This window comes from Mycetomoellerius zeteki, unplaced genomic scaffold, assembly GCF_001594055.1.
Source record: "Mycetomoellerius zeteki isolate Tzet28-1 unplaced genomic scaffold, Tzet1.0 scaffold25, whole genome shotgun sequence".
NCBI lineage: Eukaryota > Metazoa > Arthropoda > Insecta > Hymenoptera > Formicidae > Mycetomoellerius > Mycetomoellerius zeteki.
In genome coordinates, this window is record NW_017257227.1 from 2908506 (window position 1) to 2923984 (window position 15479).

At 29.4% G+C, this 15479-nt stretch overlaps 1 protein-coding gene across 1 annotated transcript in view; it reads left to right on the forward strand.

Annotated features, from left to right (window-relative positions):
• Fife (regulating synaptic membrane exocytosis protein fife) overlaps positions 1 to 15479 on the forward strand; it is a 162505-nt gene that overhangs the window by 82380 nt on the left and 64646 nt on the right. Inside the window, exon 10 of the mRNA XM_018449833.1 lies at positions 11765 to 11940. Coding sequence (XP_018305335.1) covers positions 11765 to 11940 — 176 coding nt within the window. The remainder of the gene's footprint in view (positions 1 to 11764; positions 11941 to 15479) is intronic.

A 15479-nucleotide genomic window follows, 5' to 3' on the forward strand; every position in this document is an offset into this window, starting at 1 on the left:
TATGTTATGTTATATATAATATATGTTATATAATATATTAATATACATTCTTATGTATAAGTAAACATCATAATGATCAACGTAATTAATTTTAAATAAGTTAATAACAAAATCCAAAGAGCACACGTATATTTGCATTATTTTAATTAATATTAATGATAAATTGTTTGAATAATCTTCAATACTTATTTACTATTTCGGCTTTCTGCAATAATCTGGCAATGGAAATGACGCAAACTTGCCGATTTCAATTTTGTACTTTAATTTCAAACTTTCACATATTTGCTTGTTTTTTGACACCGAGTTTTGACACCGGAATTTTGACGTCACGGTAGACATTTTGCCTCTACTTCCTGAAAGTAATTTAAACTTTTACACTTGTGTACGTAAAAAAAAAACCTATCTCACGTTTTCCGCGTTACATGTGCGTGTTTGCAAATTAAATATTTTCCATCCAAATATATCAGGCTATAAATTTAAATTTTATCTTTTCGCATGTCTATCGAATCTTCTAAAAATAAAAAAGATTAATAAATACCTTCTTAAAATCGTACAAAAAAGATTTTACAGTAAATTACAAGCTTAAATTAATTCCTAAAAGTACTTTTTCTTAATAAGAAATGCTCTCAATACATATACTTCAATTCTCTGGAGTATCTTTTTTATTCTTCGAAGTCGCTATATCTACAGTAATACACATTTAAACGTTCAATCAAGACTTCCTATTGCATGTTATATAATCTGGTTAGTTCTATAATTTTAGCAGAATAGGGTATACATGAAAAACATGGAAATCAAAATTGAAAAATAAATCGACGTATCCTGAAATAAATTGTTAAAATATTTCTTGAGCGATGTATCTATATTACGTAAAATTTTCGCAATCCGCAAATGTTGGTTATATCCATTTTGTTATGAACGAAATAATTTGAAATATTCAATATACGAAGTATCTTGAAACAATTCTCACATACACAAGCATATCCAGAATATTTACTGAAGGATTTCCACATTTTTCCATACCAACATTTTTTGACGCAAAATAGTAGTCTTGATCTTGATATGTATCGCGATCAATCAAGTACGTTCAGAGTAATATAAAACGATGTACGTTTCTGTCGTTTAATCTATCTTGATAAAACGATGTAATTGCCGCATAGTGTTTACATCTCATTAAAGCTTGTTTGCACCAATAAATTTGGATTAAATAAAAGTGGGATTAAATAAACTTAGAGATTCACTATCCGTTTTTTGTAATTTTACTAGTAATACGGACGAAGAAAAATTTACTTATTGTTAGTTAAATTTAACTCGAAACGACCGGACTTAAGTTTTCTTTTGTAACGAACGAATATCGATTCGCAACCAACGAAAGATTCCAATATAGAACCGAACAAGCATTTTTCTTGTATCCATCGGCGCGGTGAAAATGAGGATCGATCTTCTCCGTCTGTGATTTCTTTCCTTTTCCGCTCTACTACGACTTACTCATGATTACTCTTTTTTTTCCAATAAAACGCAACGTGCAACATATGTTGTAAGTACATATACGCGCATCGCCAGCAAGAGGTCGAGTGGATTGCAAATACACGGGAGTTTGCTGCTAGAGAAATAATTAATACCACCCTATCCCTTCTCCTACTCTTCGTTAAGTGTGCGCATTTACTCGCGTGCGAGCATCTGCGGTTCTTGCCAAAGTCGAGTTCGGAACTGTTACAATTTCGGAAAGCTTAATTTTCCGCGCTATAGAAGGTTACTCGAAAATGCAGCATAACGGCAAGCTTGCGATATTAACTATTCGAGAGGTTTGCGTTTATAATGCGGTACTCAATACGGATAATACTACGAAGCTGCACAAATTTAAAATATTTGAATAACACATAATATTGAAATTAAAATTTGTCAAACACGTGCAATCACGTATTCTCTATTTCGATTAGATATATTTCCGTTTCTATGATATTTCGTTTAAAAATTTATACCCTGAAAAAGATTTCACTTTAAATAAACATTTTAATCTTAATAATCTTCCTTTTCATTTTTAACATTTTTTTATTATTTACAAACATACCTATACAGAAAGAACGGTCTTAGTGAAATAAAAATTTAATTAATATAAAAATTTAACTAAATACACACATAAATCTAAAAATAATTTTGTCGGATCATCAAAATAATTATGTATAAGGACAACTCAAATTGATTACTAAAAAGTAAAAATGTTTACAGTATATTGTACTTCACATTCTACATAATAATTATTTTAATATTTTGATATTAGTTCAACAAAATTATTTTTAGATCTAGCTAAATTTTTTCCATATACGCTTATCTAAATCTGATTAAAAAATAATATTTCTTTTTTCTGTGCGACTTAAAACCTGGGCATTTAATTCAATCGCTGCTGATATAATCCAATAATCGCGGTCAAAGATTTCTTTCAGCGTTTTCTATATCGAAAAAATCAAAAGGTATCGGAGATAAGGAAGTGTCATCCCTCGAACAGGTTGTTACGCTCATACGAAGGAGTCGGGATGTTTGGCGGAAGGATCGCGCGATGATGTATCGCTCTTGTCAAAATTGGCTTAACCTTCGTGATCCTTCGCCGTCATCATCTTTCTTCTAGCCGGGTGAAAAAGTTTGTGAAAGATGATGAGTTAAAGTCATCAGTCAGCGTTATAAATCATCTAGATCACGTAATCGTTATTATCTCATACAGCCAGATGGCATTGAAAGCTGACGCTTATACCTACATATTAATTCTTCATACTCACAAGTCAATTTTGAAACACGTTTTAAAATATTAAAGATGCTATGCAGAAAGTTACTATGCAGAAAGTTACTATGCAGAAAGAACGGTTTTTCTGAAGTATCTAAAAATTTAGCTACTCTTTAAAAGTGAATTAGTGTATTATTACTGATTACATCAGTTATAAGTATAGCACTGAAGTCATCAGCAAATATTTTCTGTTTTTCAGTAATAATACACTGATTCATTTTAGAGGTTATGATTTTCTGCAGATTCAATCTGTAGAAACCATAACTTCTCAAAATGAATCAGATGTATTATTACTGAAAAACAATAAATATTCGCTTCAATAGATATTACAGTTATAAGTGTAGCACTGAAGTCAGTGATAATACACTGATTCACTGATGATTAGAGAGTAGATACAAAAAATAATTGTCATCAAAATAATTATATAGAACGCTTAATTGATGACAATGCTTCGATGATCCAAACCAAATTATTTTCAAACTTAGCTAAATTTTTAGATACTTCAGCAAAACCGTTCTTTCCGTGTATAGATATTAGTTATTAGAAATTACAATATTGTAATATTTCTCTCTCTCTCTCTCTCTCTTTTTTATAGTTTTTTATAAATATACAGAAATTTAAATTAATGATAGATATTAATTGACTAATTTCAAAATATAAATCTAATTGAACGAATTGTAAGCAACTTTAATTTATTCGCGAAACAAACATCGTTGTAAACATTTTTTCGTATAATTTCTTTAGTTTATGTCTTTTTTTTTTACAGTATCACCATCCAAAAATTATAATTTTTTGCGATTTGTGAGTGTTATATCACTTGAGAAATTAATTTACTTGTTTATCGGACACGACGAACTTACAGTTATATATAGAAGAAATGGAATGTCTCTTGTAATTTAATCTAATGAACGAAGCATTATATATACAACTTTTCAAAATACATGTGATCCGTTTTTACGCTTTCAAAAAAAGTCATCGATTATTCACGATCAATGTAGGTACTATCTAAAGCGGCACCATTCGTCGACCTCAATTTCGAGATATCTAGATTGCTAAATTGAGAGACATAAGAACTGCTGTTAGAACTGAACATTGAATATCAATTTCACAAAAAATCTTTAAATAACATAACCACATTATGTTAAATTAACACTCGAATATGTTAAAAAATTCAACACAAACTGTTAACACAAACGTGAGCGGACCGTTTCCAACACAAATACACAAATTTTTTTACTGTGTATGACCGTGTTGCTACGTCGAAATTTGGTCGTGTTTCGAATGCTTGCATCGGCTGACCGTGCACCGCATCAACCACGACCTATAGGTATCGTCAACTCGGTAAACCGTCGGAAATCAGGGTAACTCGTCCCGATAATTCTACTGAATATCGCACGTCTTAACTGACATACTTTCCGTTGCTGCTAGTAAATTTTCAACTTATCTCACGCGTCGAGTAAAGTTACCTTGTCTTTCTCTCTTGTGGTAACTTCAAAAACTTGATTCTATAATAAGAATTCACGCCCATTGTGTAAAAAACTTTTATGTTTTCAGCAAATCATCTAAGTTTATTATTGACATTGTATCATCATTCATTAACTTCATTATATTTGATTTGAGAAAGATAATAAATTAACACTGAATTTTTATTTAGATTTATCATAACAATTTCTTTTAAAGAATAAAAAATTTACTTGACTATTATGCAAATATAGAAAGAAATACAGAACCTAGAGAGAGTAATTAACAAATTTAAAAATGCAGATTTTCTACAAAGTACTTAAACATTATAAAAGAAATTAGTTCAAAGTTTTTCTTTCTTATTTTTTTTAATGACGTAAGTAATTTACAAAAAATTCTAAAGAGAAAGAGAGAAAATACAATAACTTACATCATACTTCTTCCTTTTCTCAACAAAAGTTAGAAATGTAATAATAAAGTTTTAATTCTCGTTTACTTATGGCCCGTCCGAGTAATTATTGTTTCCCCTAACTCTGGCCGCGACATAATTTTTTAATCGTGTAATCTTATAATTCCTATTTACTTACGGAGCTGCGATTTAATTTAATTATCGTGTTTCGTTATTTTGTCCTGTGTTCATCTTTTAATATAACTTGAGTTTCCGTAACTAAAATACAAGAACAATAACATAAATGCGCAAACCTGCAATTTATCGTAATTATGCAGAATTTTCTTAATTCTAGCAAATTTTATACAATTTACAGTTATATAAATTTTATACAAAATTTATATAACTTGTTTACGCAACAACAAACTTTTAATGTTTATAAGTTTTACAACTTCTAAATAATTTCTAAATAATTTTCTGAATAATGTTTGTTTCAAAACGATTTTAATCGGAAACTGAAATAAGCTTAATTATTTAAAAAATGCTAAATATATAGAAATTAATTTTTTTGTTATTATCAATAATGTATAGACATTGCTACAGTTTAGCTCTCTTTGTGTGTGCTTTTTTCTTATATTTCAACTTTACATTTTTTCAACAAGAAAATAATGCTCACACACACAATAAGAAAGTAACGTGCAAGTAAAACAGGACTCTTTTTTTATGTAGACTCTCGACAGAGTGTACTAATCGATATCGCCGCGCAGCTCATTCTTATTCAGCGAAACGACCAGGAAAAGCTTTTATTCTGTCGGAGTTCGTGATGGCACTGCGCAATTAAGCGATTCTCCTTCAAAGAGTGGCTATGAGCTGCAATGAAAAGAACGGGAAGAATCTCATAAAGGGATATGATCTTGTAAATTTCCATCTAGCTCCGACTAACCCTCGCACAAAACTGAAAGAAAGAGAGAAAGAGAGAGAGAGAGAGAGAGAAATCCTCTTTTGAAGCCGACATGTGACATTCCATTGCATTTGATCGTAGAATTCGATATGAATGCAATACGACTTCCTATTAGGAATGAAAAAAGAAATTTTGATGAGGAATTCAACAAAAAGCACTTACTTCTGCGATCACATGTCTAAATAATATTTAATTGCATTCTGATTGCAGTTTATATTCCTTGAAACTAATTCCTTTAATTCTATTCCCCTCTCAGTTCTTTTCTATTTACTATACTATTCTCCCACTATTCTAAAAACTAATTTTGTTATACGCCAGTTACGTTGTCATACTATACATTACCGCTAGCCACAGAAACCTGCTCTTGATTATTCATCTTGTTAATTTATTCGTAACATCCATATACATTTCAGTCTTAATTTATGTTTTAAAAAAAAGATATATGCTTGAACTTAATTTGCATGCCGCGGACACGTGAAAAAAAATTCTCTCCTTTTAAAGAATTAATAAATCTTTTTGGAAACATATAAAACCTATAGCGTCTTCGGAAAATATTAAAAAACTATACATTATTGCATTTCTGTCCTGACCTATTTTTAATTCTTTTAATATTGAGACTTTATTTGTTATAAGAGAAATCTATTATAGATTATTCATAATAATTTCTACATAATCACATAGATAGAATTTCCAGAAAATCTTGGATATAAAAAATTTTGAAATTTTTTTTTAAATTATTGTTACTATAAGTTTTTAAAAACTGGATAACCTTTATATTTTTCATATATAAAATATTATACGCTTCTCATATTTTAAATATCTTGAATTTATCTTTATCTTTTTCATTTTATACCTATTTATATAAAATTTTGCAATTCTCTTTCTAAAAAAATATAGAGGTATATATAGATCACCGATACTGACATAGGTCTTTTAAAGCGACATCCCCTTATTTCTTAGAAACTAATCTTTGCACCTTATTGATACTAATAAAAACGTGATCTGTTTAGCTAATTAAAGAAGTACAAACTCATAATTTATATATTTATAGCTTATTTCTATACCAAATCAGTTAAAAACAAATTTTATGAATCCGAGAAGAAAATTCTTACGGTATTCTTTTGCAAATTGCGTAATTAAAATAATAGTGACTGTATTATTGATAATATTATGTCATTTTAAATGTTTATAGTTTCATAAATTAGTTTTCTTTATAGAATAGGATATATCTTTATTTATAGAATAGGAATGTTGGCGTTGTTGCCTACTATATCAGTTTTGGAGCCCATTTTGTCAGACGCTCATTTTTGCATAACTTACGAAAAACTTTTATTACTTAATTATTGCAAAATTGCAAACAGTATTATAAAAACTACTTATACTATCTGATAGAAGACACTTTTTAGTTTGTATTTATGTTTTTGAAGTTGTATTTTTACCTTTTGTTTAAGAAATATTGTCTAAAAACAAAGTGGTATGTCGGTATCGGTGACCTTCCTCTAATAATGCTTTTTTTGTAATTATATATAATAAAGGCAAATAATATTGACTTTAAAACATAATTTAGGACACGTCTCATACAAACTATAAAAGATAAAGTAATTCTGAAATAGTATCTTTGTGCAAATAAAAGAAAATGAAGAAAAATATATATTTTTAGAGGAAAATTATCGGCAAAACTTCAAGAAATCTCACGGATTTACACGCAACTTTATCTGTTCCAAAACGCACTTTCTACTCCATCAAAATATGAGATTTGAAAGGAAATCAGATATGAAATCGTTCGCTATTTTCACTTTTGATCTGTATGATCGAGATGTTTCCAAAAAGATTTCCTCAGCGGCTGTTATATTTTTATTTGTACCGAAATAAACGTCTCTTGCGCTCGTACGTTTAAAGCAAGATTTCGTCAAATCAACGATTTCATATTTTAAAGGTCGAGTGCTTGCGACCGAAATCGCTTCTTGTCGATACCAAGCGAATTCGCATGATTGAACCCGGTTATAGAAGAAATAACAATCAATGTAAGATCAAAGGAAGTCTATTTTATGCTCTGATACGGTGATTCCGCCTTTGTAACCGCTATTAATAACAGATTCTTTGATGAATTTTCAGTCAATTCTTTGACAAAAAAAATTGATAAAAATAATCTAATTCTAGAAATATCTAATATTTAAAAAATATATTTTCATGTGCCTTTTAAGACTTTTAAAGCATTTTTACGAAGTAAAACTTTATTTTAAAGTTGTATCAAGTGTATAGTTCCTACAAAAAGTTACTAAAATTGGAAACTTATACTTTCTACATAAAAATAAATGTTGTATGTATTATATATAAAATATTCAATAAAATCCAATCAATATTTATATTTTACAATTTTAATTATAACAAATAGATACAGATAGCGCCCATAATTTCTCATACGTGTAACTACTTTTCTCCCCTTTATATTTCCTCAAAACAATAGTTTAAATAAAAATTTTCTTATTTTATATATATATATATATATAATATATATAATACATATATATGACAATATATATATGCTAACTATTTTTTTAAAAAACATGTCTACTTTTAATTGAAATAATTTTTCATCCAGGTTCTAAATCGCCATCAAACTTTTTATATTACTTTCAAATATAAAAAAATATGTTATTTTTTTTATTTTGTTAAAAAGAATACGTGTATAACATAAATAAAAGACAAATCCCTTTTTCAGTTAAATTCAAATAGTTGATATTATTGGAAGTTAATCAGGATTATAAAAATCTACTTGTTTTCAATTTAAAAATAATATAAAATCTATATATTTATATTATATATATATATAAAATGCGTTTTTTCTTGTACAGACTATACCAAAGAAAAGAAATTTGAAATTAAATAAAATATTCTTTTTTTATATTACATTTATAACTACATTTAGTTATATTCTAAGACCAAGCGATGACTGCAAGTAATACTACAAAAGAGAGATTTAAAATGTGATTACGAATGTCTCGAAAACGACGAGACAACAGGAAAGAAGCTTACAAAACGCGAGACAATAAGGAAGTCTTTTAATATCACTATCGATCCTGTACGTCATACTATATAATACTTAAAAATCGTTACTTATAAAATAAGAAATAAAGAAATACAGATAGCGTCGATAATTTCTCATACGTGTAGATATTCTTCTCTCTTTTCTACCTTTTCACAAAACGATTCAATAATCGCCGTGCCACGATCGCAGAGTTATTGCTGAAGATACGGAAACGCTTTTACGGGGACATTCGTTAAAAGTTGCACGGCTCGTTTGAAATCTATCTCGTTCGCCTCAGCGTTACACCGTTTTCTTCTTCGTTTTTATCTTTTTTTCGGGTCTTCAACGCTGCGCATAAAAATGCGAGATAAGCCCAGCGCTGCAGGGCGTACGTTGACTCAGCCGACGGAATTGCAAGTTTCAATTTGCAAGAGAAACGGAAGATGCAGCGAAGCGGTTGCATTAACGTCATGCACGCCACGATATCGTTTGTTTAATGCAGTGCAACCACAGGACCTTCCAGACAATAATTTGTAACCGGTTCGCAAACCGTTTTATGAATTTCTATTTATTTTGCGAATCGGCGTGGTAACTTTTCCGGTTTTAAAGTAAAATGATAAAAATGCAATGTCTATATTTCTTCAATTGATGTTTGAAAATATCTCTTATAGTTCTTGTGTCAGTCAAAAAAGGCGTCTGAAACTTCTAACGGACTTCTTTACAACTTCAAGAGTCGCGCGATCACGTTTTCTTGATAACATGGATTTGAAGAAAATTCCGTCAAAAAGATCACCAAATCTTTACAATATAACTAGATCGCTCAATATAACTTTTTAATTTTTAATAAACTTTAACGAAGATTTCATATTCAACATTTAATACTATAACTTTTTAACATTTCAAAAGGGCTTTGAAAGCTACGGGTACATATGACTTCAATTATAAAATATTACGAAATAAATATTTCGTACTTTTTAAAGAACGGAGTGCTGCGACGTATATATTTTTAATACTTCGTAAATATGAATACTTCATGTAAACTTTAACCTCACATTTCTTCATTTATTCTTTAGTTTCCAGAAAATGCTTTCTCTCTTGCCATAACTATCGCTTGAATTTCTCTTTTACACGAGAAACTTTGGCACGATTATGTCGGCAACTTTCAATATGTTATACACCGAAGCTCGTATAGACACCGCACTACATACACTCGGTAGTGCACCAGTATTCTAACCTTTTTCTCTTGGTATATTTACACCTAAGAATATATTTTTATACATTTAATACTGAATGAATCGAAGTTTTTTTTACGCAAGAAGCCTGTATCTTCATAGAACTAAATTTCTTATTTTTCTAAAATTTCTAAAAACAATTTTTAAAGAAGTCTGATGATATTATAATAAAAGCATTCAGTTTGCATGTTATGTTTGTTGCACTGTCAGAACGTAAAAAAAACTTGGTTTAAAATGATTTAAAAAAATTGTTTTCAAAAAAAAGTCACACTGAACCAAAACTGTATGTATAGTAAATACAATAAAATATTCATTGAATTATGAAAAAATAATGAAAATTGGTCCAATGAATTCTCATCATGATTTAGGTTATAAAACTATTACTAGAATTCATTGCAAAGAATGAATATGTAATTATATAGATGAATTCAGTTATCGTATCAATGAATTAACTATATTAAGTCGGACATTAATTAACGATTATTCATTGGACCAAAAATGATTAAAATTTTTTTCAGTGCATAAAGATAATTAAGAAATCTGTACAGATATAGCCATTTTTAATTTTTTACATTATGTAAAAATCAAGTATAGATGTTATTTCGGATTAAAATCTGATTTGCATATTTAGAGCTAAATATTTTCAAACAGGATTCGGCACAAAGCCATCGATTGTTTTCGTGCGAAGTAGGATGGTTAAAGCGGTTAGGGTTACTTTATGAACCTCAAGCGTAAGCTTCCTTAGCCTTTATGGTCTAGAATTAGGACGGTAATTTGTGTCCATGGCATCGTACCAACGTGGACGAGTAAATTTATGGCGTGCCTGGGGATGCTCACCGCGCGGCAGACAGTTTAACACAATTGCGACTACATCTCGTTATAAAATCAAAAAAACTTCATTTTCATTTAATAAAATCGTTAGTTAATTGACTATATTTTTCATATCTTCTTCATCCATTTTTTCCATTGTAAAGAAAATCTAATTTAGCAAGTTTCCATAATTAAAATAAAAATTTCAATTAAATGCTCAAAAGAAATTTAAGTATGTATCACCTAATATCAAATAAAGAAATAAGTAATACAGATACCGCTTAATATCATTGAAATTTAGAGCTGTTAAAAGTTACACAATTTTAAAGTCAATATAGTCAACATATACTGATATTTATCAAGTGAAATAATATTTCTCAGCGGTTTATTATCGCAACTTTAACCGAGAAAGCTGAAAGTCGATATTGGATGTAACGTTTTTCGAGCTTCGCCTCGAGCGCTGGTAAAATTATTAAACTTGTCTTGGCTATTGAGGTAGTTTCGCAATAATAAAACTAGTTTCCACGTGGGCAGTCAATATCAATCTTGCGGCTTAACTCATGAGGATCTGAATCCGCCTAATCCGCATAATGATTATAATCGGTCACTTAAGTCAGCTTATATCCATGCTTATAGCAATGAGAGTCATTAACGGTTTTCGTAACAATTTGCATGTGTCGTTCAAATAATTTGCTCCTTTTATTTGCTAGTGGATAATTAAAGCGAATCAATAAAAAATTTTTCAAAGTTATAGAAAGTTATTAAGAATTTATACAATATACTCAAAATTTACAAGTTAAATATTTCAGTAGCAATTTATTAGTGACAAATTGATTAAAGTTAGTTATATAATATTTGAGCAATATTGTGCCAATAATTGTGTTATAAGGTTAAGTTTAATTCGATAATGTTTAGCAAGTAAATGTTGTACTTAGCTTTTTCAATCATTTTAATTGTTTTTATTGTGTAAATGTAAATTAATTTAAAAAATTATCTTTAAACCCTTTTCTAAAGATATCAAACCCCTTTTACAGGATATAAAAAATTTATTAAAATTATTTTTTCACTAAAATATCTCTCATAAATCTTTTATGTGTTATTTTAGACCCGACATAAATGCGATAAGAGCGTTAACTTCGGCTCAACCAGGAGCGGTAAAAGGTGGTCCTACGGCCGTTGTTAGCAGAGTTGCTGCTGAAGAACGCGAATTACCTAGGCAGGGAAGTCTGGTCGACGGGGAAGGTATCAAGATTGTTATTCATGACGTCGACAGTGATCCTGGTAAGCTTTATTATGGAAATACTTTCAAAACGATACGTATATCTTAATTTGACGTTACTACCTTTTTTTACCGATTATTTATTGTTCTCTAATATTTTTCTATATTCTTTACTACGGAAAACGTATATAACTTACTTAATACCATAAGTTTGCACGGAAAGAAGCTTTGTTTTATCTAAAACGTTAACTAAATACAGATCTGAAAATAATTTTGTTAGACCATCAAAATTACGAGTATATATAGGACTCACAAGGGTTCCGTTAGCTTTGTGTTGAAAATTATCTTTTTAGTTTACGAGGTTGATAACGCTATAAGTAACTTAACGTTTTATAATGGATCAGCTGATTTTGGGCATTTTTCAGCATTATAATATCTACAGTGAATCATTCTTGTTGTTTGTCAACATTAAATAAGAATGATTCAGTGTGTTATATTGTGTCTTTACTGGAAAACGTCTATTGTGATTTTCATTGTTGTCCAGAAGAAAAAAATTTTTTTTACTTTTTATCATAATAATTATAATTAAAAATGTATATAAATAAAAAAATATGATCACATTTTTGCACAAGACTGTATTATGTTTCTGTACTTCATTAATATACGATAAAGTTTATTATGCACCAATGCGCGATAAAGCATTCAATTTAATTCATTGACATACATAATAAAAACTACGACTTTAGCTTCATATATACTTCTTTGAGATTCATTTTGCTAGTCTTCAAAATTTCTAGAGTCAAAATTTTTATTAAATAATGTTTTAATAAATAATGTGTATAATGATAAATAATTAACTAATTATTATAAAAAGCAAAAAATAATCTCTCTCCTGGACAACACTAGATGGATCGGATTTTTTATTCAGACAAAATATGAAAATATACATAAAATATGCACAATATGTACAAATAAATACATTAAAATGCATTTTTAGAATCCTTTTTTTCAATAAGACAAATTTTTATTTTGGTCTTACTTCCCAATCTGCTTTCTGAAAAAATATATAATTGCATAAGAGAATCCGATGTCTAGATCTAGATATCTGTAGAAATCACAGTGTCAGCTGATCCATTACAGAACACCGTTAAGTTAGTTATAGCGCTACCAACTTCGTAATTAAAAAGATAATTTTCGCCACAGCTGACGGAACACAACCTAAGTTAGTTACAGCACTACTAACCTCATAATTAAGAAGATAATTTTCAACACACACACACACACACACACACACACACACACACACACACACACACACACACAGAACACAATTAAATTGATGATTACTAGAATGTCAAAACTTTTTACAGAGTGTTGCTCATCCTACATAATTACTTTGATAGTCCTACAAAATTATTTTCAAATTTGTATCTAGCTGAATTTTTAGATATTCTAGCAAAATCATTTTTTTTATGTAATACTGCCATATCGTAAAACGATATTTATACATATTTATATATACACAGTGATTATCCGTCTTCGCGTTCCGTAGAAATAAATTTCTTATTATTAGTCATGTAACGTAAGACTTAACGTTTATCTAACTTTTCATGAATGATTTTATGGCTTATTGAAACTGGATATCTATAAATCATAGAAATGCTTTACTATGAGTGCAAATGTTAGCATTATACAAAAAAAAGAGGAGAAAGAAAACTGCGTTTGATCGATCGAGCTGCGGGCTTGCCACAAGTGGTGATTCAATTTCCCGGACAACATCAGTTTCAGTTAACTCCGAGGTTTTTGTCCTGCCAATAGTGAAATCTCGTTAATTAAAAATCGGGAATTTAATTTCGTAGGTCACCGTGAATCCGTTCTCTCATTCGAGAGAGGCCCAGAGTGTCGAGCTCAAATACCGATTAATTTGCTGCGGGAAATAACAAAACGGTCCGTATCTTGCAATAGTAACACATGTTAATTATTGCGCGGTATCCGATATCAGCACGATCGGACATCGGCCTCGGTTTGCATGCAATTTACGCGCGACTTGCTTTTAACAGAATCACTCTCCGCATAGGAGTGGTATTACAATACATAACTAAGATCGATGATAAGCGCGCGTCGATACGAGAGAATCTTCCTCGCCGCTCTATAAATAAATACAGAGATAATTTTTACAAAAAATAATGTATTCCAACAGAGCGAGATAAAGTATATCATATTTCTCGTTTATCAGTCGCTAATGTTTATCTAATAAATTTTTAGCGGACTTTTAAATTTGTCATGAAAAAACTTCTTTTTATACCGACGATAAATGTATTTTGCTTTTTATGATTAAAAAATTTTCAAAGAGAAGGAATAGCCTTGTTGTATGATAACAGTCATTAAAATGCATGCATATAGCGAAGGATTTTTACTCGAAGAGTTAAGATCGTAGCCTGTAATTTGAAAGCAATAGTTCCTTTTTTCTTTTTAAATATATATATCAAATTGCACGAAGCGGAATCGTGAAATCATAACTCAGCCTGTTGCGGCGAATTTAAAGTTTCTTTTTTATTGTTCGAAGGAATCGAATCGTGCTATAGCTCTGACTCGACATATTTCTCTGCGTCGATTACTGAGCTATATAGAAATATCTCAAACAGCACGCTTTATATTCCTATTTTATGTCCGTTCTAACAATAAGCTTATATTACAATAGAAAAGAAGCGTATTTAAACGCGTTTAATCGATCGTCTTCACTGCTACAATTCTTGGATATAAACATAATTTATTATAACAAAAAAAAACGAAAAAGCTTAATTATTCTATCTTTCGTACACAAAAATGTTATTCAATGAGATACTGCAAGGTATTATTTAAAAGCCTTCTGATCGAAGTTTAATGTTAAAAACGGAGTAAATTAGATAATAATTATCATCCTTATGTTTAAATACTCGCGATTACGATACATGTGCAACATCATTTCTAAAAATTTACCGTTATGCAATGAGATCTGCATAGATAAGTTTTGCGTTAGCTGAATGATTTTATCATCATTAGAGATGAGAAGCTAAGTAACTTAATTCAGTCACGATGCACTATCTTTTTATTATAGCTGACCTAATTTTTTAAACCTTTCTATAAAAGCAACCCATCATTTTCTCATCATATTTAATTAAAATTAAAGGAAAATCATCTTTTGAAGTTCAAACATTGATTCAATAACATACAGACTAAATCTTTAATATATTAATTTCATGAAATATATATAAATATCTTCCGAGAGAAAATAATTCAAAATTTATTCAATTAATGATTTTGTATCTTGTATAATATTTATAATTGAATTACGTCCCTCTTCTCAAGTTCTCACAATATATAATAATTTATTATAAAATATATATGTATATGAAAATATTATATAATGACTTGTCTAACATTTAAATATTGTTTCATAAGATTTCTATAAACTTTTGAAATTACGATCGTTATTTGACAACGAAATAACGCGAAAAATAAAAGAAATTATTCGATAGCGATACTGTCGTCTTTCACGATTATATAAGAAATTGATGGTCGACAGCGGACACTTGAAAGCACGCAAGAAACATTTGGATCG